Source organism: Alligator mississippiensis, chromosome 5, assembly GCF_030867095.1.
Source record: "Alligator mississippiensis isolate rAllMis1 chromosome 5, rAllMis1, whole genome shotgun sequence".
Taxonomy (NCBI): Eukaryota; Metazoa; Chordata; order Crocodylia; family Alligatoridae; genus Alligator; species Alligator mississippiensis.
The window spans coordinates 23,238,384-23,262,716 of record NC_081828.1 but is presented as its reverse complement, the minus strand read 5'-3'; the positions used below and the strand labels follow the sequence as shown (position 1 = coordinate 23,262,716).

The 24,333-nt window shown below is 41.9% G+C and overlaps 1 protein-coding gene across 3 annotated transcripts in view; it reads left to right on the top strand.

Annotated features, from left to right (window-relative positions):
• Positions 1 to 19,383, top strand: part of PIGK (phosphatidylinositol glycan anchor biosynthesis class K) — a 143,837-nt gene extending 124,454 nt beyond the window's left edge. For all 3 annotated transcript variants that reach the window (XM_059727956.1, XM_059727958.1, XM_019489043.2), the window contains one exon: positions 18,169 to 19,383. In XM_059727956.1, coding sequence (XP_059583939.1) covers positions 18,169 to 18,285 — 117 coding nt within the window. In that variant the 3' untranslated portion in view covers positions 18,286 to 19,383. The remainder of the gene's footprint in view (positions 1 to 18,168) is intronic.
• Positions 19,384 to 24,333: the final 4,950 nt, after the last annotated feature.

Sequence of the window (24,333 nt, the reverse complement as noted above, 5' to 3'; positions counted from 1 at the left end):
CCTCCAGATAATATTCTTTGCACTTATCTGCCTTGATCTAGTTGGAGAGTTTTAGAATTTTTACCCTGAAAGGCTTGGTACCTGTAACAAATTTATAATTTTCCATGTATAGAGTCTAATTAGGGTAAGGTCATCTTAAATTTGTTCCCTTCCCATCTCCCCCTGTTCAGTGCTGTGGTGGGTCTGAAGGGTCAGACACCTGCCCCTTGTTCCCTTGCCATCTCTGCCTGCCCTATGTGGCATAATGAAGCCCATTATGCCTCCCTCAGTCTTTCCTTGTCTAGATTTAAGAAACCACATTTTAAAATATGTCTTTATAGCTTCTGGTCTAGATCTCAAATCATTTTTGTTACTCTCTCCAACTGTTCTACATCTTTCTTGCCCAAAGCTGGTTCCTGTGCTCCATAATCAGTGTTTAATGATTAGAGTAGAAATATTACTTTTTATCTTGTATGTCCTATGCCCATTTACTTTTTTTTGAAACTGTAAAATGTTGATTCTTGTGACCTGCTATAACCCCAGATTCCTTTCTGAAGAACCACTGTTTAGCCAGTTGCTTCTTTTATTTGTGCAGTTCATTATTTTTATTCAAGATTAATACTTTATGTTTATCCTTATTGGATTTTGTCCTTTTATTCCAGGCTATTTCTTCAGTTTTTCAAAATCAATTTGAATTCTAAGCCTGTCCTAAAAATGCTTGCAACCACTCTTGGTTGCTCTTATCTACAAAGAATGTCATGCGAGACATGTTTCATATGTCTTTCTGAAGTCCAAATATATTGTATTTGCTGTCACTTCCCTATCCATAAGGCCTATAACCCTGCCATAAAAGATAATGGTGTTGGTTTAACATGATTTTTTCTAAGGAAATATACGTGGTCTGTTACCACCCTTTTATTTTCTAGGTTGTTACAAATGGCTTGATTACTTGTTCCAGCATCTGTCTGGGACCTGAAGTGGGGCTGAACTTAGTAGAATTTCTGGAGTTTTCTTTCTTCCACCTCCTCCTCTTCCCCTCTGACACTTAAAAAATAATAATAATAGGCACTATGCCTGTCCTTTTCCAATCTTTTGAAGCCTCAACTAACCTCCAAGAATTCTCAAAGATCCTAATAGCTCTGAGATTGCTTTAACAAGTCCCCTAAGATTTTGAGGGTAAAGTTCCTCTGCTGTAGTTGATTTGAAAACATCTGACTTCTTTAAAAAGGTTCTTTCCTCTAACCATGTACTTCAGTCTGTGAAACTTTTAATGGATAGAATTACTAATCAAGGATTTCAGAAAACAGTTGGGTTTTCTGCCAAACTTGCATTTACTGAATGAGTTCAAAAATCACCTCCATGAAGTGGGCAGGCCACTGTCATTTAAACTGTTTTCCCCTTCTTTTCCCCTTTTTAAAAAGAATAATTCACTTTGACAGCCCCGTAGCTTTTCTCTGGCAAATGGATGCCATATAGGATGAATGTTGTTTGGAAGTTTCTTAGACTGGCTGTGGCCAGTGTAGACAGCTCTAGTCCTTCCATCCCCATTAAGGTAAGTGAAAGCAGAAAAAGTGCAACTGTTTTTATCATTAATTTAAAAGTGTTACTCATTGGTATCGTGGTACAAAGTGTCTGCAGTACTTCTCAGGATATTTGCCCAGCTTATCACTTCTGCTTTATAGAAGGGTGCTTTGTATTCACAGTGAAATAGCATAAACAGTAAATTGGATGAACTAGCATCATGCAAAAGTTGGATCAGAACACTTAATTCTTAACAATAACAGTAGGATGCATTGATGCTCAGGTCCCCACCCTTTCTCCTTGATGGCCGTAGTTCCCAAAGAACCCTCTGTGATATGATCTGTTCTTTGGGTGTTTGTCTTTTAATGTTGTAAACAGAGTAGAAATGCCCTTCTTAGGTATGTGCACTACATGTATAACCGTTTTTAACATGGTTATATTAAGCCTGTGTCTCACAACACATTTGTTAATAGCTAGGAACCTACTTAATTTGTGGTTTCATGGATTTTGTGGAAACCCAGAAACCGCAAAATCCAGGATTGTCTAGAAAATCCATGAAATCAACAACAAAAAACTTAATAAAAATAAAATGCTGGCTCCCCAATGGGAGCCAGTGATCCTCATTGCCAGAGGGGAAGACGCTGGCTGGTGGGGCGGCATGAAGGGCAGCAGACCAGACGGCGGCTGCCCTGTCCATCCTCCTCCCACATGGGGCCTCTCTGCCAAGCAGTGCCGAGGAATGAGGATGCTGCACAATGATCCTAGAATTAGAACTTTGTGCCACGATCAACCAGCAAAAATTGGTAAGCCCCCCCATGATTTAGGTAGATCCATTTAATAGCAAAGTAATATAGGAGCTAGAACAGCTAGATCGGGGGTGGGCAAAATATGGCCCGTGGGACAAATCTGGCCCACGGTGGGCAGGACTCTGTCCAGCCCACAGTGGGTCCTTTGGTCCTGCTCAGCCTAGATGCAGAGAGCAGCCCAGGCTGGGTTACCTGACAGCACTAGACATGCCCACCAAGATAGCAGAGGCAGCTACTGGCTTCTGCGCCAGTACCAAGGTAGGCTTCTGGGCCAGTACCAGGGCTACCACCAAGGTAGCTGCTCCCACCCACCTATCTCAGTGATCGGAGGGAACATCAGTGCCTAACATGGGCTGCAGGGCAGGAACCAACACCAGGTACCTCAGAGCAGAAGCCCAGCAGCAACCAGCTGCATTTGCAGAGCTGCTACCCCCGATCAACTCTGCTGTGCGGCGTCTCCAGCATGGTCCCCATTGTGTGTCTCCCGCCCAGCACTTGCCACCCAATATGCCCTGTGCAGCCCTGCCCAACTTGCTCGCTCTCTCTCTCTCCGCTGCCCAAGCAATTTGCTGCTCCCTACCTTGGTGGCGGGCCTGCCACCTTCCATGTCCTGACCCACTGCCTAGCTCCCACTTCTACTTAGCCCTTTGTTGCCTCCCCAGCTTTATCCAGCCCTGCCTGGGGCTGCAATTGTGCCTGCTTAGGTCTCTCTTCCAGCACCACTGGGGCTGGGCTGATGATCAGCTCTCTGCAGTGGTGGGAGTCGGGGCATCTGCAGAAAGAGCCAAGCCCTTGCTAGGATTGCAGAGGTGGTGGGAGCCCCCTGTGTTTCACTTGCTCTAGGGCCCTTCAGCTCCTGGTGCCTGTTTCCATCAGCCACAAAGCTGCTGTTTACTGTTTGGGTTGTGCGGGCTGCCATCGCTTAGCGTAGGATACCAGCCCCGACCTTGTGTGCTTGTCCCATTGCCGGTGCTGCTTCCTGTCCGTCCACAGCCCCATGCTAGCTGGGGCCCAGGACAGAACCCGGGAATGGGCTCCCAGTAGGGGCTCAGATCTTTCTGCAAATGCCCTGACATCCAACATTATGCGGAGCCAAGCGTTAGCCCAGCCCAAATGGTACCAGGAGAGGAACCTAAATGGGTGTCATTAGCAGCCCCGGGCATGGCTGGAAAGAGCTGGGGAGGCAACAGAGCATTGAGTGGAAGTGGCAGAGGCACTGTCAAGTTGGGGAGCAATGAAGGGCCTTGGCCATGGGAAGGAAGAACATGGGCTGGCAGGGCTGTACAGGGCACATTGGGCAGCAAGTACTGGATGGGAGCTGCACATTGGGGGCCACACTGGAGCTGTCGCACAGTAGGGGCGATCAAGAGCAGCAGCTCCACAAATGCAGCTGGTTGCTGTCTGGCTCCTGTCTTGTGATCCTGGGGTCTCCACAGAGACTGATTGGGACCCACGCTGGCAGGGTGCCTGGCCAGATGGACGACATGATGCTGCTTGGGGAGTTTGGAGGGTGGGGTTCTGACCTGGCCTGTGACAGTTCAGCAAAATTCCCTTTGTGGCCCATGCCTAAATAATTGGCCACCCCTGATCTAGATGCAGTAAGTTGATTTAAGAACTGTTTTCTTTTATTTGTCTGTTTTTTCAGAAAGATTGTCGGTATTCCTGGTGCAAACTGTATAAAAAAATACTGGCCTGATCTGTGAGTGGAAAGCTGCTGAATACAATGCTGTTTGAAACTATACTTTCACTATCTCTGAATAATTTTTAACAGAAAATATGTGCTCTGCAAGAGGAGAATGGCCACATTTTTATATACTTTTTTTGAATGAGTTGGATCCCTCTTGCCTACCTTCCTTGCTTAAGTCTGTTCTCTGTTCACCCTTCATCTACACATAGTACTGTTTGAGATGTGCAGGAGAACCTTGATCATCCACTTACATGCATTATGTAGCACACAACTCAGGGCAGATGTGGGCTTCTCTTATTCTAATTGTAGACATCCCAGGGACATTAAAAAACCTAGCTGTATAGGTTTCACGAACAGAGTATATATATTTGGATTTAAATTTCTCAGAATGTAGCCACTGAGATGTTTGATTAGATGTTGTAGTCAGTATAGCATATTGAATATAAGATCTAATGTTGTCTAACATCTGCTGTTAATACAGTCTGCCACCTGGAAATAAATGAATTAGATACTCATGGGATATCCAGAGAAAATGCCTGGTTAGAACCTTCATTGCTTCTGAACTGTACAGCATAGTAATTTATGAATGTCACAGTTTTTCCACATAAACAAACATACCTTTGTTTGTGTTCGAGGGAACAGAATTACACTTGATAATGGAAAGTTTGAGACATACACTTAATTTTTATGAGATTAAGGGAAACACATGCCTCAGAGTATCTCAGTTTTTAATATTGTGTGTGTGGGCTGACTTAGTGGTCCAGAATGGCTCTATCTAGTGCTGCCATATGGTGAATCTGAACTGGTATCCAAGCATTAAGAGAGAATGCTCTGCCAGGTGGAAATGCTGACCCATAGCTGGCATTCAGAGCAGTCTTTACAAGTTAAGACAGAATCATGTAATAGAATAGCCAGGTATGAGATATTATGTCTTTCTATACTGGCTGTTGTATACAAAAACATACTTCTTAAATGGTTCTTCCTTTAGCTCAGGTGAGTGAACATTTCTTGTTGGGAAACCAGTTGTTGTAAAGTGGGGACCATTCTCAGAATAAGAACTTGTATGCACAGCAGACTATCCCAGGTGGGAAGTGTGTACTTAATTTATTGTCTTCTGGTGTCTGGCCTCTCTTGGAGCAAAGAACCCCCCTGGAGTTTCTCATCCAGTCTGATTGATAGCCTGTGCTGAAGGTCCTTGGTCTTAACTCTGCTGAGGATCCTGTTTTAGTTTGTTATACTAGGGAGAAAATAGGAAGACTTTCTATAAATGAAATAACTACGGACCACATTTTCAAATATAAGTACTTGCGTAAGCATTCATTTCTTTCACCTGACCTGACACAGATAATGAATGTGTCTGTTCATATGTGTGATTTATATGTCTGTCTGTGAGCATCTTCTAGGCACTCCTTTCTGAATATTGTGACAAACAATACGTATTTTATTAAAATGCAGAGAATGAACTCCCTAAATCTGAATATATGTGGAGGTTCACTGAAATATAGTCACACTCTGCAATCTTTTGTTTCCTAAACTCACACATGGTCCTATATTCCTCAGTGTAACCGACTGATGAATGTATATTACAAGTCCTCTGGTGTGCCAATCGCAGTGAATATGAATTGTTATAAGGCTCCACTAAAAAGTCTTGTCTATTTTGTTTTAGTGGTAGCAGCTCTTTCTTAGCTGTGTTCAATCAGTTCAACCCCTGTTGGCTAAGTGGGTGCTTAGCTAGGATTTTGAACCCCAGTGGGATGTCTTTTGAGTAGAAGTACCATATTACTTAGTTGTATCATAGGTCTAAAGATTAGTGGTTAATTGTAAAGTTCTGCATGTCAACGAAGTGAAGAATGAAATTGCTATGACCAGTGCACCGGACAGTCATTTTAGATTAGAAGTTAATTTCTAAGTAAATCTTGCAGAATGAAATTTTAAACAGAAGAAATGAAAAGCCAAAGCCATAACATGACATTGTCATTTTTTAAATGTGATTACATAGATTTTAAAGTAGATATGCTTGTTTAAACTGCAGTTGTTGGCTGTGGCCTGTTAGTGTAACTTAGCTGGCATTCTCTTCTATGTTTCCAGGGGTTTTTGTTGGTGGTAAATGGAGTTTTAATATTATTTTACTGAAATTTGGGGCATCAGTAATAATGACCTGTGGTTAATAAGTAGGAACTGTGAGGATTAGACAAAATATTTTAAATTGTTTAGTAGATTAACAGGTATCTTTGTTGTTGGAATTTTGTTATGACTTTACTCATCCCATGGGCACCAAAGAGGATTAAGTTATTGGTAGGTGACTGGAATTATTAGTCCCCACATTGCATCCCTCCCATGGGGCATAAAATAAAGACTATGATGGATTAGAATGTCATACTTTCACTAAAAGCATTGTGCTTATATATTATGTTGTGATTACATAGAATACACATAGTTCATTTTGAGATTGAATTGTGTGTTTTCTTTTAGGAAGCACAATGTTTACCTGATTTGAAATTTAACATTGTAAATAAATCTGAATTGTAAATAAAAATTGTAAATAAATTTCTATTAGAAAGTCCATAAGAAATATGTCAATGGTGAGTTTCCTTTCCCATCTCTTTTGACTTTTTTCTGCCACAAAGATGAGCTTGTACTTCCACTTGTGAATCCAAGGAAAGCTTTGTATGGTAAAGATCTGTTTTCCATCTTGTATCTTTTTTGTTACTGCCTTGAGAATCAAAATTGACATGTCACCAGTTCACCAAATAAGAGTGCCTCTTTAGATAAATAAGAAGGGGAACTGCTCCTACTTCGGAGGAGGAAGCAAGGGTCAGAACCCACAGGTTCTCGGAAAGAAAAGGTGCTGGGAAGAAAATGAATAAATGCACAGGAATCCCAAATCCATAAAACATCCCAGGGATTGCTTTGCTTTGATCACTGGTTCCTAAAACCATCAGAGGCTGGGGGTTTTACCAGGGAGGTGCCATCATCTCCTCCAGGTTGTAGCTGCGGTTGTATGGAAGGAAGCACTAGAAGGCGGCTGAGTGCTGTTTTACATGTGCTTCAATAATTAAACCAAATACAGAATTGGTTCTAGGCCCCTCTAAACTGCCTCTTCAGGAATAATTTAGCAGAGATTAACTTGAAATAGATGTCACTTTAATAGACACATTAGACTGCAACACTTCTGCTTTTTTTATTTCTGTATGATTAAATATGGATATTCAGCTTCCTGGTTTGAACCTCTGCCAGCACGTTTGGGAACAGAATACTGGAGTAAATGGGCACTTGGTTGCACCCAAGTTGAAAATTCTTATGGAAATTCTGCAGTTTTCTTTTGTGAATTACACTGCCCACACTTACCATTGGAATGTGATTGGTTGAGTTCAGCCGAGGCCTTCTGGACCAACATCAAAACTGATACTTGAGTTTTGTGTGGGTAAGAACTAAAGAATTAGGATCTTAATGACACCTTAACCTAGCTTTTTGTGTATGAAATATGATCACATAATGTGTTAAAACTTAACTTTTATTCTGATCGAACGTTTTCAATCATTTTCAAATCTAATTGCCACTGTAGCTTTAGTACATTTTCTTTATCTTTCTTTTCTTAAAAAAACCCAACATTTTACCTCTAATAACATGTACTGTATGTGAAAAAGACTCTCATTGAAAATCTTGGACACTTTCCACTAGGATCCCTACAGACCCATCCAATTTGAAAATACACTGTTTTATCCTCCTCTTAATTACAATACTTGGAGCAGTTCTTTGTTAACTGTTTTGAAGTTCTATAGAATAATGATTCTACCAGAACTATAAAGAGTACGACAGAAAACTATTCACAGTAGGAAGCTCACTGTTGCTTAGCTACCTACCTTTTTAATTTGGAATCTCCAGCAATTCGATAATGACTAGCCCTTAGGCTGCTAAATGTATTTGTTCGTGACACATTGCCATTTTATGTGTGCATTTCACCTTTGTGTTACAGCTATTAATGTAGGGATAAAGAGGAGGTTTATAATGGAGTTATGGAGTTATGTTAAATGAAAAATGCTAAATACATCAATTTCCCAGTAAATACTTAGTAAAGTTCTCAAATAGGTATAGCTCAAATGAAGTTGTTAGGTAAGCTATATTTGGAACCAAAAAAGACCCGTGGGCCTGATCCTTAAAATATTTACTTCTGTGGATAGTTCCAAATTCTCTCTAATATCGATTACCCTGAGGCTCTGAATGTCTTAAGTGAATGCGCACACTGAGTGGAGGGGGGCAGTGCTCTAAGAGCCACTCTAGTTAAATCACTCACAACATCATGTGTATTCAGCATCCTGTGCTCCAAAATGGTGCTGCCATTTTGAAACACTGGGATGCTGAATACACGTGACACGGAGACTGCTGGAGTGCACTAATTAGCATGCTGCAGCAGACTCAGTTAATCGAGTCTGCTGTGATACATGCTAATTAGCATGCGTCAGAGCAGAGGTGGTGCCCTGAGAGCCTAAATCTCTTAATTGAATATGTACACATAATTTCTGATGATCTGTAATGATGTTTAAATAACTGGAAATGCAAATACTGCATCAGCCTCTTAGTCTTTCTACCCAGCTTTTTAAAAAAAGAGTAAGCTGGTTGGCTTCATTGGACAATTCATGTGAAAAGCATCCTGTGCACATGCAGGTACTCTCTAGATTTTTAAAAATTAAAGGAGCAAGACTCTTATATGCACCAGTACTTTCTTAATATGTACACAGAACCAAATTTGTCAAGGAACCTTGAAAGAAGTGTCCACAAAATTTGTATACAACTGGCTCATTTGCACTCAAGCCTGGCTTTGCACAACCATTCCCATTGTGTCGGAGAATAGGAGTACATGAAGCTTTTGTCCCTACTGCTTAAGAGGCTCTTTTGATTTCTTAGCTTTATAGCCAGAGGATTTACAATCTTTTCTTCTTGACCTCCCATCTAATATTTGTCATAGAATTTCATTCAGTAGTTCCTGGATTGAGCCCATGATGTTGGTTTGAGCCCAAACAGTGGTGCTCTTCCTTTCTGGCATGTGGATCAGCCAGGTGGGGTCCAACTGGCCAGCTGGTCAGTTCTGCAAGCTGGATCCAGCATATGGACTAACTCTGTCCTTGGTCTAGGGCAGGGGTGGGCAAGGGTGGGCAATTATTTTGGGTGGAGGGCCACTTACCCAGTTTTGGCAAGCTGTTGAGGGCCGCATGGGTAGCCCCACCCCTTGACAGGTGCCCCATCCCCTGGTCACTATCTTGCCCTGCTCCATAGAGCCCCTGCCGGCTGGAACCCTGTGCTCCTGCCACCTTGCTCTGGGCCCCACTGGCACTGGCCCCAGGACACCAGTGCGGGCCCTGTGTTCCCACTAACTTCCTGCCCATTTACTCCCAGTGCCCCCCAGCCCTGTGGTACAGGCGGGGGGCAGTGCACAATCCCGACCCCCTGCTTGCCAGAGGGAAGAAGCTGGTGCTGGGCATGGGGAAAAGTAGCCCCTTGCCCACCCCATGGCCAGTGCTCCCTGCTGCAGGTGCTTGTAGCCCACGTGGTTCTGTCCTGTGCAGGCACAGGCAATCCTACGCGGGCTACAAGCAGCTGCAGCGTGGGGCACCGGACATGAGGTGAATGAGGGGCCGCTTTTCCCTGCGTTCAGCACCAGCTTGGAGCCCAGGCTGGCTTGCTGCCAGCCTGGGCTCCATGCCGGCTCTGGGCTCACCCATCAGGGCTGCGCATGGCAGCAACAGCTGTGGCCCCTCCTGCGTGCTGCGCCGGGCAGTGTTACTGCTGCTGCCCATCTGTAGCTCGTGTGCTGGGCAGCCCAGAGGTGGCAGTGGCAAACACTGCCCGGTGTGGCAAGCAGGGAGCCCACAGCTGCTGTCACCATGTGCAGCCCCGACAGGCGAGCCTGGAGCCGGTGCAGGGTCCAGGCTGGTAGTGGGGCTGGGTTATAAGGTGGTGCCAAGCACGGGTGAAAGCAGCCCCTCGCCCGCCCCGTTGCCGGCGCCCTGTGCTGCAGCCACTTGCAGCCAGCCTGGGGCTGCCTGTGCCTGCTCCGGACAGCCCCGCATGGACTACAAGTGGCTGCAGCAGGGAGCGCGGGCCATGGGGCAGGGAAGGGCTACTTTCCTCTGTGCCGGGAATGAGAAGGAAAGGAGCCTGGGGAGTGCCTGTGATGCGAATGGTACCTCCTGCTGATGGCCTAAGATAGCTACAGGAGGAGGTGATGAGGCTCCAAAGCATACTCAGCCATGAGGGCATGGACTCTCAGGAAGGTAGAAGCTGGAAGCTTGTGACCTTTGGCAGCAAGTCTTCATCCCCAACTGCAGCGGTTTGGCTAGAGAACAAATATGGAACCCTAGCAACAGATGACAAGGAGCATGTTTTGTCAGCGGAAAAAACCAGGCCAGGCCGCCCCAAGGTTGGGCAAGGTTGGGAGGATCAAGACCACTGCCACCAGGATGAAGCAATAGGTGGTGGTGGTTGGTGACTTCCTATTGTGGTGGACGGAGGCGTCCATCTGCCCACCTGAACTATTGTCTCAGGAGGTCTACTGCTTGCCTGGAGTCTGGATCCGAGATGTCATGGAAGTATTACTTAGTCATCCAGCCCTCTGACTACTACCTATGATGATCAACCATGTGGACACCAATGATACTGCCAGAAGGGACCCTATACAGATCAAAAATGACTATTGGACTCTAGTTGCAAAATTGAAGGGTACAGTGGCTCAGGTGGAGTCATGGATGGGTATAAAATGTTCAGGAAGGACAAGCAGGAGAGAAAAGGAGGAGGAATTTCTTTCTATGTAAAAGCTATATGATTGCTCAGAGGTACAGTATGTAACTGGAGATAGTCTCTGGGTTAGCGTCAGAGAGGAGAGCAACAAGGGTGATGCTGTGGTGGGTGTCTGTTATAGACCACTAGACCAGGAGGATGAGGTGCTTGAGGCTTTCTTCAAACACCTAGCAGAAGTTTCCAGAACACAGGCCTTGGTTCCCATGGGAGACTTCAGTCACCCTGACATCTGCTGGGAGGGCAGTACAGCAGTGCACAGGCAATCCACGAAGTTTTTGTAGAGTGTTAGGGACAACTTCTTGGTGAAAGTGCTGGAGAGGTCAGCTAGAAACCATCCTCTTTTTGATTTGCTGCTCACAAACAGGGAGGAATTGGTGGGGAATGTAGAAGTGGCCGGCTAATTGGGCAACACAACTATGAGATGATTGCATCAGAATCCTGAGGAAAGGAAGGAAGAGGAGAGTAGCAGAATAAGGACCCTGGACTTCAGAAAAGCAGACTTTAACTCACTCAGGGAACTGATGGGAGGTGAGTTTGAGGTGGGAAAGGGAGTCCAAGAGAGCTGGTTGTACTTTAAAGAAACCTTACAAAGGGCACAGGAATGAATCGCCCCGATGCTCAGGAACTAGTAAATATGACAGAAGACCAGCTTGGCTTAGCAGAAGACTCTTCAGTGAGCTAAAATACAAAAAGAAAGCTTACAAGAAATGGAAACTTGGAGAAATGACTAGGAAGGAGTATATAAGGGCATTGCTTAGGCATTCAGGGAAGAAATCAGGAAGGCCAAAATACATTTGGAGTTGCAGCTAGCAAGGGATGTAAAGCTTAACAAGAAAGATTTCTACAAGTATGTCAGCGACAAGAGGAAGACCAAGGAAAGTGTGGGTCCCTTACTGAATGGAAGAGGCAACTTAGGGACAGATGATGTGGAAAAGGCCTGTCTTCACAGTCAAGAGCAGCTACCAGACTACTGCACCAGGAAGCACAGTTTGGGTGGGAGGTAAGCAGCCAGCAGTGGTGACAGAACAGGTTAGGGACTATTTAAAAAAGCTGAATGTGTACATGTCCATAGGGCTAGATGCGATGCCTCCAGGGGTGCTGAGGGAGTTGGCCAATGTGATTGCAGAGCTGCTTGCCATTATCTTTGAAAACTCATGGCAATTGGGAAAGGTCCCAGGTGATTGGAAAGGGCTAATATAGTGCCTGTCTTTAAGAAAAGAAAGAAGGAGCATTTAGGGAACTACAGACTGGTCAGCCCTACCTCAGCCCCTGGAAAAATCATGGAGCAGATCCTCAAGGCATCCATTTCTCAGCACTTGGAAGAGATGGTGATTAGGAACAGTTGGTATGGATTCACCAAGGGCAAGTCATGCCTGACCAGCCCAATTGCCTTCTATGATTGCCTTCATCTGACTGGCTCTGGGGATGCAGAGAGAGCAGTACATGTGATGTATCTTGACTTTACCAAGGCTTCTGATGTGGTCTCCCACAATGTTCTTGCAAGAAAGGCAAGGAAGTATGGGTTGGATGAGTAGACTAAAGCAGATAAAAAACTGGCTGCATGGCTGGGCTTGAGAGAGTAATCAATAGCTCGATGTATAGTTGGCAAGTGGAGTGCCCCAGGGGTCAGTCCTGGGGCTGGTTTTATTCCATGTCTTCTTCAGCAATCTGGAAGATGGGATGGAGTGAACCCTCAGCAAGTATGTGGATGACACCAAGCTGGGGGATCTACTAGATATGCCGGGGGGATAGGGCTAGGATTCAGAGAGATCTAGACAAATTGGAGAATGGTACCAAGAGAAATCTCAAGAAGTTCATTAAGGACAAGTGTAGAGTTCTGCACTTAGGATGGAAGAATCCCCTGCACTGGTACAGACTGGGGACTGACTAGCTAAGCAGCAGCTCTGCAGAAAAGGACCTGGAGGTTATAGTGGACTATAAGCTGAATATGAACCAACAGTGTGCCCTTGCTGCAAAGAAGACTAACGGTATGCTGGGCTGCATTAGTAGGAGTGTTGCCAGCAGATTGAGGGAAGTGATTCCCCTCTATTCGGCACAGGTGAGGTCTTGGGCAACTGATGCCTCCTGAGTCTTGGGGGGCACCCACAGAAGCCAGTGTCAGCAGCGGGGATGGGAATGCTGAGCACCTGCAGAAGCTGTCAGAAGCAGGGACAGCCCTGTCGGGCTGCAAGTGCCATCTCCTTCCTACCAGTTACCTATGGGTGAGGCCACATCTGGAGTGCTATGTCCAGTTTTCAGTCCCCCACTACAGAAAGGATGTGGACCAGTTGGTGAGAGGGCTGGGGAACATGACTTTCCCTCCCCAGTCCAGGAGAGAACAACAAAAATGGTTAGAAGGCTGGAAACATAACTTATGAGGAGCAGCTGAGGGGACTGGGGTTATTGAGTCTGGAGAAGACTGAGGAGGGGATTTATTAACAAACAGCCTTCAACTACTTGAAGGGTAGTTTCAAACAAGATGGAGCTGGACTGTTCTCAGTGGTGGCAGATGACAGAACAAGGAGCAATGGTCTCAAGTTGCAGAAAGGGAAGTTTAGGTTAGACATTAGGAAAAACTTTCTCACTAGGATGGTAGTAAAACACTGGAACAGGTAGCCTGGAGAGGTTGTGGAATCACCATTCTTGGAGGTTTTTAAGACCTGGGTAGACAAAGCCTTGACTGGGATAATATAGTTGGGGATGGTCTTGCTCTAGGAGGGGGTTGGACTAGATGACCTCTTGAGGTCCCTACCAACCCTATGATTTTGTCTGCAGGAGCTAAAGCCTTGGTATTGATTCAGCTGTTCTGACAGAAGAGTGCCTTTTCAGGGAAGTATTGTTTATGTGGGAAAATGATGGTGTTGTGTCAGCAGACACTCCCTGCCTTCCATGCTGGCACGTCCTGTGTTTCCATTTGCGGGGTTTTACTGATGTAACTAGGTCAGGAGAGACTCTGTAGACATGTAGACGCATTCTTGGTAAAAAGATTAAAATGTATAGGTGGCTTTTTGGCAGTGGGACATCTTCTGATTATTCACTCCTCCCTGTACACCTGTTTGCCATATGCAAATAACTTCTGACTCCTCTTTCTCCCAATTCACTCAAAATATTATAGCATTTATGACTGAAATTAAGCAGCATGTTTTCCAGCACTTAACATATTGATTACTGTAACATTCACATAATTATTCAAATCCCTGACATCTGAAAAGTGGAGATTATAGGTTTTTGTGCCAGTGCCCCAAAGTACTTGGTGTTTTGTGTTTTAAAGAAAAAATTAAACAAAAACAAAAGAAAAAGTTTTCCCTGCAAGCTGTACCATATTAACTTCTTTCTGTATCATTATTTTCAGTACATAAATTGATTGTTTGCATTTTTATAGGCAAATTATAGCTGAATTCTTAGTATGCAGCTTTCATATATTGAGAGAGAGATCCATGTGAACATATTATGTTGAGGGCGAGACACAATTTCTCTGAATAAAAATGTTTGCTTTTATGAATAGGCATTAGTGGCAATAATGTGCTACTTATATCAGGGTTTGATATGACTAACATTTTCTAAGGGTTTTTTAATTTGTTTCCATTTAGTTTGAATCTTGTGGGTGTTCTCCCTGGGGTATTTTTTCTGCTTGTTCTCAACTTTAATACAAGGGTACATATATTGAAATCAAAATGCATTCAAACACATACATAGTATATCCCTCAGTAATACACAGCATTGAACAGCATTACAATAAAGAACAGCATTAGAAATGGGTTTGATACATCTTTATTAGAGTTTTTAAACCTGCTAAAACATTGCTGAAGTTTAGGCTCCTAATTTGCCTGAAACTGATCTTTAAATCAAAATCCACTCAAGAACCTCTTCTATCTAAACCCCTTTGTTCTCTCTCACTTTCTGACACAGAAACCAGCAGTGAAATAACCCTGTTAATGTTGCTGGCAAAATTGCATTGACTTCTCTGGGCTGAAATTCTTGTCCCAAAAAGACCCAAGATCATGTTGGTCAATAACTTAGGGAAGTAGATATCTATCACATTTTTAAGCAGTGATAGACTTTTTTTTTTAAGGTTTAGATTTAGGGTTAGAAAATTAATGTAAACCTTTTTGGGTTCTCTCTCAAAGGTGTTCTTTGCAGGCTTAAAAACATAGTTCCACCTTTTATCTCTGTGCTTCCATTCCATGTGTTCAGTAGCCTAGAGGGTCTGTGTTTTTTTGTTGTAGGTACCAACACGTGTTCACTTAGCTGCTTTGTTGGCAGTTTCATCTGTATGTAACAAGAGACAGTCTTATCAACAGCATCATGAGTCCTTGTAGTTGTCTTCTATGATTATCTTATCTGTTTGGTCTAAAGATGGCTGTTGAGGCCTATCCAGGATCAATAGACTGTTGCAGCTCAGGCATGTGTTTCCATGTGGGGTGGGTGGCTCTGGATTCTTGGTCTGAGGCCACAACGCAGTTTAAGTCTCATATGTTCTGCTTGTTTGGCAAACAGAAAATTGCCTAAAGTGCCAGATATCTGGTTAGGGGTGTACTTGGTAGCTGTGATGGTCTGAGACAAGAATACGAGTTTTTTGTACGTCTTCCAGGTAGATGGTTAATCTTCCAGCCCATCCCATTCTCTCTTCTATGCTACTTGGTAGCCCTGAAACTTGAGTACATGCTGTCACTTTTCAATGCTTTTATTAAAGGCAAAGGACATGCGAGTACTACTATAATGGGCCTTAATGAGGTGTTGACAGCTGTAGGTATAAATTAGCAGCTGTGCATAAATTGGCTTAAGTCTTCAGTATTTATATCAATGGGATTTGGCAAATGGCTGATACCATTTGCATAATGTCAATGTCTGTCAACTTCATCCATGGGTATCTTAAATGATTTCCACTGTCCATCACTTCTAGGCTGGTTGTACTGAAGGTGGTGCTGGCTCAGTAGCCCTGTATAGTTTTTAGTCTGCAATCCCCTTCATCGAGGTACACTTATTTTTAAGATAAGTGAGCATGTAGCTTCACTTCTTTCACCTACTTTTCTTTTTTCTGCTTTAGTCTTTTCATCAGTAATATAACCAGTACATTTTAAAACTGCAGTCCATGACTTTACACAGACTAGTTGTATGTCCTTGAATGAAAATGTAAAAGCATTACTGTAGCAGACTCCATTTTCTCATGGAATTTCATGGAGGAGGCTTCCATATACAGTATGACAAAATGTAAAACCATACTCATAGATCACCTTATAAATATTTATTCATATAAATTCTTTAAAGAAATTAAATTATGTGTTCTATACAAAATAGAACAGAGAGGCTTTTAGTGTCACTGACTGCAAATTGAAGTCATTTGTCTAGAAGGGTCAGGTGCCACTTTGTGGTAAGGATTTGTCTCAGATCCAAGAAAAGAAAGATTGATAGTACAAAGAGATTGATGAAACGAGCACTGCAATATGCATACGAAGTTGTGGGTTAATTAGGAGAATTTAAACGAGAAAGTTCCTTTGTGTGGAAAGCCGTTACTCTGAGAACTGAGGTATGTTGGCAGCTTTGCACATTTAGAGTTGATTTCCTGAGATGTTTACATGGAGGTGTGTGGTTGTGAATATCAATGAAGTGGTGAATTGTCAACATTGCATACATTTTATGCTAATGAGAGTTTCTTAGGAAATTTAATGGTGTATATACTTATTTGTTAAAATCTTCAGCTTTGTTGTTATTAATGTAAATTATAATCCTAGTTCTTTCCTTTTCCCAGCAGGGAAAATAAATTCAGTAATGTTTCATGGAATTGTTACTGCTATTTTTGTTTGTTTTTCAAGTCCTTTGTCTGCTATGTTTTTAAAAATTAAGTATTGTACTTATCAAGAAACTATCTCTAGTTAGGAAAATCTATCTAGCGTTTCCCAAAATATGGAGGCTGAGAAATCCAAAAGCATCATTTTCTTGTTGACGGGAAAGCTACACAGCAGAACAGATGCTGCAAACTGCTCCTATTGCTTTAAAGTTGCTTAGCCACCTGGTACATTTTGTTGAAAAAGGCAAGCTTCCCTTAACTAGTTTTGTGGAGAAGTTGTATCTGTACAGTATTCTGTCTCTGTAATATTTGTTCACTTGACCATGGTACAACTTTGTTTGAATTTGACTGAACCACTACAAAAAGCAAAATGCCCCTGTAGGCTGTTTCTCCACAAAGGTGTAGGAGAGCAAAACAAGTACAGTTTCAGTAGGAAATGAGTAGAAAAGTAAGTAAGGACTTACGTATTTGGCCAAGATGAGCTATACATAAACTTGACCTCTTCTTTAGTACTAATTTTAGCTGCATGCCTTTATTTTTTGTTTTAGCAACTGTAACTCCTTGCTTATATATGTGTGTGTGTGTATGCGTTACTGTGTACAGTGTTAAATCTACTCCTGTTTCATGAATTAGGAGCTGAGTTATGCTTCTCCTAAGAATTGCAGCTCTGATTTCCTTGACTTCAATTTGTTTATATTTTCAACAAAAATGTTGCATTTACGTAGCTTTTAATTGCATCTGCTGGAGATGTTAAAGTTCTCTTTTGGGCGCTCCGTGACTATACCCTCCAGAATTCATTTTGCACTGAATATGCAAGATTTAAAATTGGTGTGGAGCTGAGGAGACAGCAGAAGGGATAGGAGTTTTATTTTACCTAAGGGGCCTAGCAGATCTTGATGTATTTCACTTGGCTGCAGATAAAAAGATTGAGGACAAAGAAGCAGAACAACAGGAGATATTTCCAGAATGGCCAAGTTCACAATGGCCCAGTCAAGCAAAGGCACTTTGAAGCAATGCAGCATAAATTCTGGAAAAATGTATAGGTTGTATGTAATCTTATTGTGTGTTATAAGATTCATTAAAACATACCTATCATTTATATATTGTAATAACTAAGTATTAATAACTCAAAACAGAATGAGCATCTGTGAATTTCTTAGATACTAAAAAAGTCAACCTTTTTAACTTTCACACTTTGGAATAGTTGAATACTTAAAATTCAACAATATTTTGCCAACTTTTTCCAATAAAATGTCATGTTTTGCCTGAGAAATTGTCTTTAGGCAAATGTGGGAAGAATGTTCTTCTGAAGAGTTACATAAACAAGAAAATTGAGGTTTACAGTGAAAAGTACTCTCACACAGTATAATATATTCCCATTCTCCTTTTGGCTGTGAAATTATTTTCCCCACCCCATGTACATTTAGACCCACTCAAAAGATGAGAATTTGACTTTGTTGGGTATTGGCTTTGTGAAGAGGTGCTTCTTGTCTTCTTTTTTAAATAATGCTATGATTTTTTTCCCACCCTGTGCATAAATTTAATGAGGATTTAACATGACACATAATAATTATTTTATTTTTATTTTACAGAAACCAAAACAAAAAGACTGGCATCCTCCTGGTGGTTTTATTCTAGGACTCTGGGCATTGATTATCATGGTTTTCTTTAAAACATATGGAATCAAGCACATGAAACACATCTTTTAGGTTTCTGAGCAACCAAGATGATTGCACTGACTGCAACCTAGAATGAAAATTGGTGTCATGAAAGTTTCTTTTTTTGTGCATTTTGTCTGTTTGTAGTGAAAAATAGTGTTGAAAACCTCACATCTAGATGTTCTTTTGATGTTGGTCATCTTCCCTCCTTTCTGTGAGAGCCTGACAAATGGGTATACCATTAAATAATTTTATACTGTGGCTTTTTTAAACATATTTTAAGTCTGTTTCTGAGTAGTATTTCATTCCCAGCATTCAAAAAACAAGAGCGGAAACCCTAAAGACTGGCAGGAACTTTAAAACTAATTACAAATTGTAACAATGGCAGATTTTATACCTCTAAGTAAACCTTAAAAATAGTTATCATCTCACTAGAATGAAGGTCTAGACAGTATGAAGAACTTTATTTCAGGTGTCATTTTATCAATAAAAACTTAAGTCACTCTGCGGACTTCTCCCGTATCTGTTGAGAACATTAAATGTGTTATAACAAGACTGTAGAAAAATAGTGACTTCTTTTGCCTGTTAAATAAAAACCTTTACATTAGCCCTTTTTCCAAGGGCAATCCTAGGCCTGGGATTCTATGAGTCATTAGAATGGAATGCAAAAATACGGCTTAATCTGAATATGAATCTACGTAAAGAAAAGGAAGCCAGAATGTTTAAAGCTATGACTTCCCTGTGTTTATTAAAAAACATTCATAGACCTTGCAAGATTGTCTTTTAAACCCCATTGAAGAATGCTTCCAATAAACTGAGTCTTTGCACAACGGCAAATTTACTCTGGCATCAGGGATTAAAACTTGTTATAAATTGTATTATTGTAGTCAATGATTTCAAACACTTGGAAATTAGTATTTATCGTTTGTCTTGTAAATTCTATTGTGACATATCGATTTTTTTCATGTTAGATATCTACTGATGAATGTATGCTGAGTGGGTTTTGTTCTTATATCTTACCTGTGTTGAGCGACAGAAAGAACAAATCTATTCATGTACAAGTGCCAGATGAGAGATTTCTGAAGGTGCTTTCCCTGTATGCTTTTGGATTGTGCCCTATATGACAAATAAAGATTAGGTATACATGCAGTGAATAGTCTTAGATGTGAATCTCTGAAGTCATCAGGAATTGTTTGTAGTCACATCTCCAATACAGTAGATGTGTCTACACATGCATTTATGCTGACTTAAAATTACTGCACAGTATTGCACTACTTTACTGTGCAGTAAGCGGGAATAGGCTGGTATCTACATGTGCAGGTGTTAAAGTGCATTAACACTGTGTGGACTAGCTTGGCACTAAAATTAGTCCCAAGTCAGCCCTCACGCACAGTGTTACTGTGCAGTAAGGCATCCATCTATATGTGCATTATTGAGCAGTATCTAATCGGGCGTAAATTTGATACCTGCATGTTGCAGGTATCAAATTTACTCCCAAGTTGGTGTAAGTCGCCCTATTTACTGTGCAGTATGGGAGTGCATGTGTAGACATGTGCCCATACTGTGCAGTAATTTTGGTTACTGCGCAGTAAATGTGCACGTGTAGACGTGCTCAGTGTGATGGAGAACACACCGGTCACGATTTACATATTGCTTAGGACACACGTGTCTGTAAAATTTAGGTATTTTTCACATTGTCTCTTCTAGGCTAAATTGCAACATGCACTACAGCTTCATGTCAAGGGTGATGTTTGGAAAGGTGTGCCCTGCAGAGAGCAAACTCTCTAGAGACAGTGCCTTCACAGGCTCCAGGGAGTACAGCCACTGGCACAGTGTCTGTCCAGCTGTGCACCCCGCTACTTCTACTGACTAGTGCTAGACACTAGAAGAATCATAGAAAAAACAGGACTAGAAGAGAGGCTTTAGGGATCTAATCTGGTTCTCTGCTTAAGGCAGGATTGTCCCTGTCTAAATTACCCCAGATAAATGTTTGCCTGAGGTAGATATTCTTCTGAATACAAAACCCTGACTACTATACTTGATCTTAGCCCACAAGAGGCCACAAAGTGATAACTATTGTCCAGAGAGTCTCTTGTTCGCTAAGCAGAAGGATTCAGCCACTGAGCTGAATACCTTTATGGGATGCACAAGAGAGATGCTAAGTAGCCTGTTCTTAAGATGTCGATTTGCACATACATCTCTTCAACCTTGCTTTAGGGAAGCAGTGCCTGAAACTTTCTGCTATGCTGTTTTACTGAGTACCAGCTATGCTGGAGTGCAGAATGGGAAACAGACCCTCCTTGCACCAAGCAACTTAGAGCCCAATAATTGGCCTGTGAGAAATAAGATTGGTGGTCTCTCAACAGTTTCCAGAAGTGTCTGTATCACACAAACCACCCTATAAATAGCATTGACTGCTGCCCTTGGCAGAGAAGGCTAAGCATGAATTGCCCTCTCTTCACTAGGAGTGCCGCCTTCAGTTTGGTTAGTTACTGGCAGTGCATCACCACAAACATGCACTGCAGCCGTCCGAGCTGGTGCTAAAGAAAAGCTTTCTTCCCCTCAGTCCAGCACTCTGCTCAAGCAGTAAATTCACACGCACACTAAAACACTTAATAGACTTTTTGTTTTAAAAATGAAATAGAAGGCATGAGGACAAAAAGAATTTTAAGTGAAAAGTGTGATCTCTCTATTTTAGCTTTTTCTAATGTGCCTATCAATATATATCTACTGTAGACACCATGTAGAAAATTGAGTCCATTAAATTTGTCCTTAAAGGACCTTCTCTTTACCTATCATTCCTTGAGTCAGCTGCTGCTGATTTTTCTTTTCTGTTTTTTCCTCTCAAGTGATTAACTTATTTTTATCAAACAATAAATCTGCTTTACGGGCAGATTTTGTCACATTTAAAAAGGTGGCTGAAGTGAAATTAATAGAGTTTTCGGCATTGTTTCAGTCGCAGCACAACTTTTTCATTCGGAGTCCTCGGGCATCATTCAGTTTGGCCCACCCTTTTACCATTTCTATCCGAGTAACATGATAGGAAAATGAATGCAAATTTGAAGGGCAGGGGAAGATACCAATGGTGCTGTCCTCTGTGAAGATAATCTGCCTGGGGAAAAGGAGGCAATTATTTGGCTTATTAAAATACAATTTATGGAAAGGAATCATCAGTAAGTGTGCCTGCAAAGGCAATTAAACTGAAGGGAGAACAACAAATGGAATAGAAAGCAACAGTCAGCACTCAATGCATTTGTGGCTGTTTTTCTTACGCGTTCAGTGTGAGTGAATTGAAATGCACAATTCTCTGAACCACCCATAAGTCACCTATTTTACATGTGGCACAGTCTTTTTTTTATTAGATGTTGTTATTATTATAAACTTTGTCCGTTAGGTACAGTTCCACTCAGAAAGTGACTCCAGAAATACCTCAGCAGTGTCTTTTACACAGTGGTTCTCAACCTTTGTAGAAGCCAGGGCACCCTTTGACAGACTCGAGGCATCTCTTGGAAAATGCCAACTCTCAGTTTTTACTCCTTATTTATTTTTAACTACAGAAAAATAATAAAGCAATTATTCTGTTGCAAAGAATCCAAGAAAGATCACAGCAGGTCAGAATGTTTTCAACATTATGGATTCCTATTTGAAAACCCTGGGTTTATTTTGGTTTATCATTATCTGGTTTTATCACTTTCCAGTTCATTTTTATCCAGGTTTATTGTGTTTCATACTTTGCAGTGCGAACGTTGTATGACACCCTGTGGCACCCTTGAATGGCTCTCAGAGCACCCCTCAGGGTACCACAGCATCCTGATTGAGAGTCACTGCACTTACAAGTTAGATTGGTGTTTTCTCCTAACTGCCAGCACTACTAACTCAACCTAAAATCTAAGTGTCAGGCTGGATACTTTCCTTCTCACACATTGTATGTTTTGGAGGCCAAATTATACAATCCAGGAGCTTTTGCTGGGATGGCTTAAGTATAGCAGATTATCCTTGTAATTGGAATTGTATAAACAATTCTAGTGGCAATGTGCATAGGCTAGAATTCAGCTTTCTCTCGGGGACAGACCAGTGAAATCATTTAGTCACAGACTAAACGGCAGAGACTGCACAAGGAAGTGAGCTGTTGAGTAAAACAACTTTTTCAGTAGATACTTTTCAAGGCAGAACTACACTCAATAGTGTTTGCATGCATGTTTACAACATAGCCAGGGTCATGGTTTCTGACATTCATATCTGTAAAGCCATGATCATAAAATGTAATTGCATTAGTGCCGTTCCTTGCAATTGATTTTTTCTATAAAGTTCCCAGAACAGTTGGGGTGATGTAAAAATATTACTGACTCTTTTAATGTGTGATTACTCAGCTTTTAAATAAGCAGCTTGACATTAACCCTGTCATCCATGTATGATCACTTCAAATGTGTTGCCATTGTTCAACTTAAGGAGTGGTAGCATGTCAGCATTGTGTCTGGATATGCTGTACCTGCTCTGTATATCTTGACTAACTAGTGCTTTAAATCAGTGATGAAAGTGATGTACTGCATTTATGTTCAGGACTTTGTTTTCAAGGTCATGCCCAAATGCATGATGCCAATTCAACTGTGCAAAAAAAAAAAGCTGCAAAATTGAGATAAACATGCAAGTATACCTAAGCCTGAGGCAGAAATTTCTGGCAGCTGTGAAAAGAGGAGTGAGTGCTTGATGTGTCCAGAGCTGCCAATCCTTTTTTTTTCTGTTATATGCATGCCTACCAGGAAGAGCTATCTTCCCAGCACGATCAAGAAACATAAATTAGCCAATGCTACTGATACCCTACCAGCATTAGGAACGCCAGCAGTTCTTGTTCCAAATGTTGCCATCTCTCTGAAAGCCAAACTCCATTAGGCTATGATAACGGTTGACCCTTCTACAGAGAAAACAGAGCTGCCATCCACAAACTGTTGTGAGGTTTAGAGATCTGATCCCTGTATTATAAACAGCCTTATATGGTTTCCTACTCTTCAGAATCAGGTGCCGCAGGCACGTGCTGAGAATGAATGGATCACATTTTATTTCTCGTTGCCCCCTCCAGCAAGGGGAGAGGGCAAAGCCAAGCTGTAAACAGTATTATCTGTTGGTTTCTTGCTAGTAGATCTAATATGTGATGCCAGGAATGAGGATCCAAACAGGGAGCTCTAACTGGTATTAGACTAATAAATTGTGGAAAGAGAACCCAACAAGGTGAGAGCAAAGACCAAATCCAAGCACACATTGACAGTGTGTGAGGAGGCTGCTAATTTGGCATGGGGGCAAGTCCATAAAAGGTGTAAGAAAAGTCTGAAATATTTGGCCTTCCCACTATGGCAGACTAAACAAGGCTTTTAGATTGGGTAACCCTCATCTCAGCAGAATATGAACAAATATCTCCCCCAAAATTGCCCCACACGAGTAATGGGTGTCATTGCTGTGGAGGGACAGAATGGAAGGGTTTCCTCTAGGATTTGGATGAAAGGTTTCTGTGCCTGAGCTGGCCACCTACAGCCCTTATAAGAGTCAGAGCAATGGATTCAGAGCAGATGTCCTGGAGTCCAGAGGAGTGTGGGGTGAGGTCCTCTGTATGTGGCACAATCTTGGGACAAAGCCCTGAAGCATTAGCTCCTTTGGAAATTTCAACAAAAAGACTCTCCAACTGCTGGCTTGCAACAGTGACTGTGGTACGTGGCTATGAACTAGTAGAATTTTATCATACTTCCCAAACTAATTCACCTCTGGGCTGAGAACAAGAAATATTTCACCCAAAAGGGTAATTTCTGTAGAAAGTTGTAAGCTATAGAATATAAGAGTGTATATAATGAAAGTGTCTCCTCAACCATAACTTTAGCACTGATGTACAATAACGAGCATAATCATTTTTTTTAAAGTAGTGAAAGGCAAAGAAAGAAGATAACAGGTAGATGTGTTTCTCATGGAAGATAATATCCTTTGCTATGGGCACCCTGTTATTATCTCTGCTTTACATCTGTCAGCAAACTTTTAAAAATAACATGCTGTAAGTAATACACCTTGAAAGCTTTGGTGCTTTAATATGAAAATCTTTTATATGCTAAGTAAAAC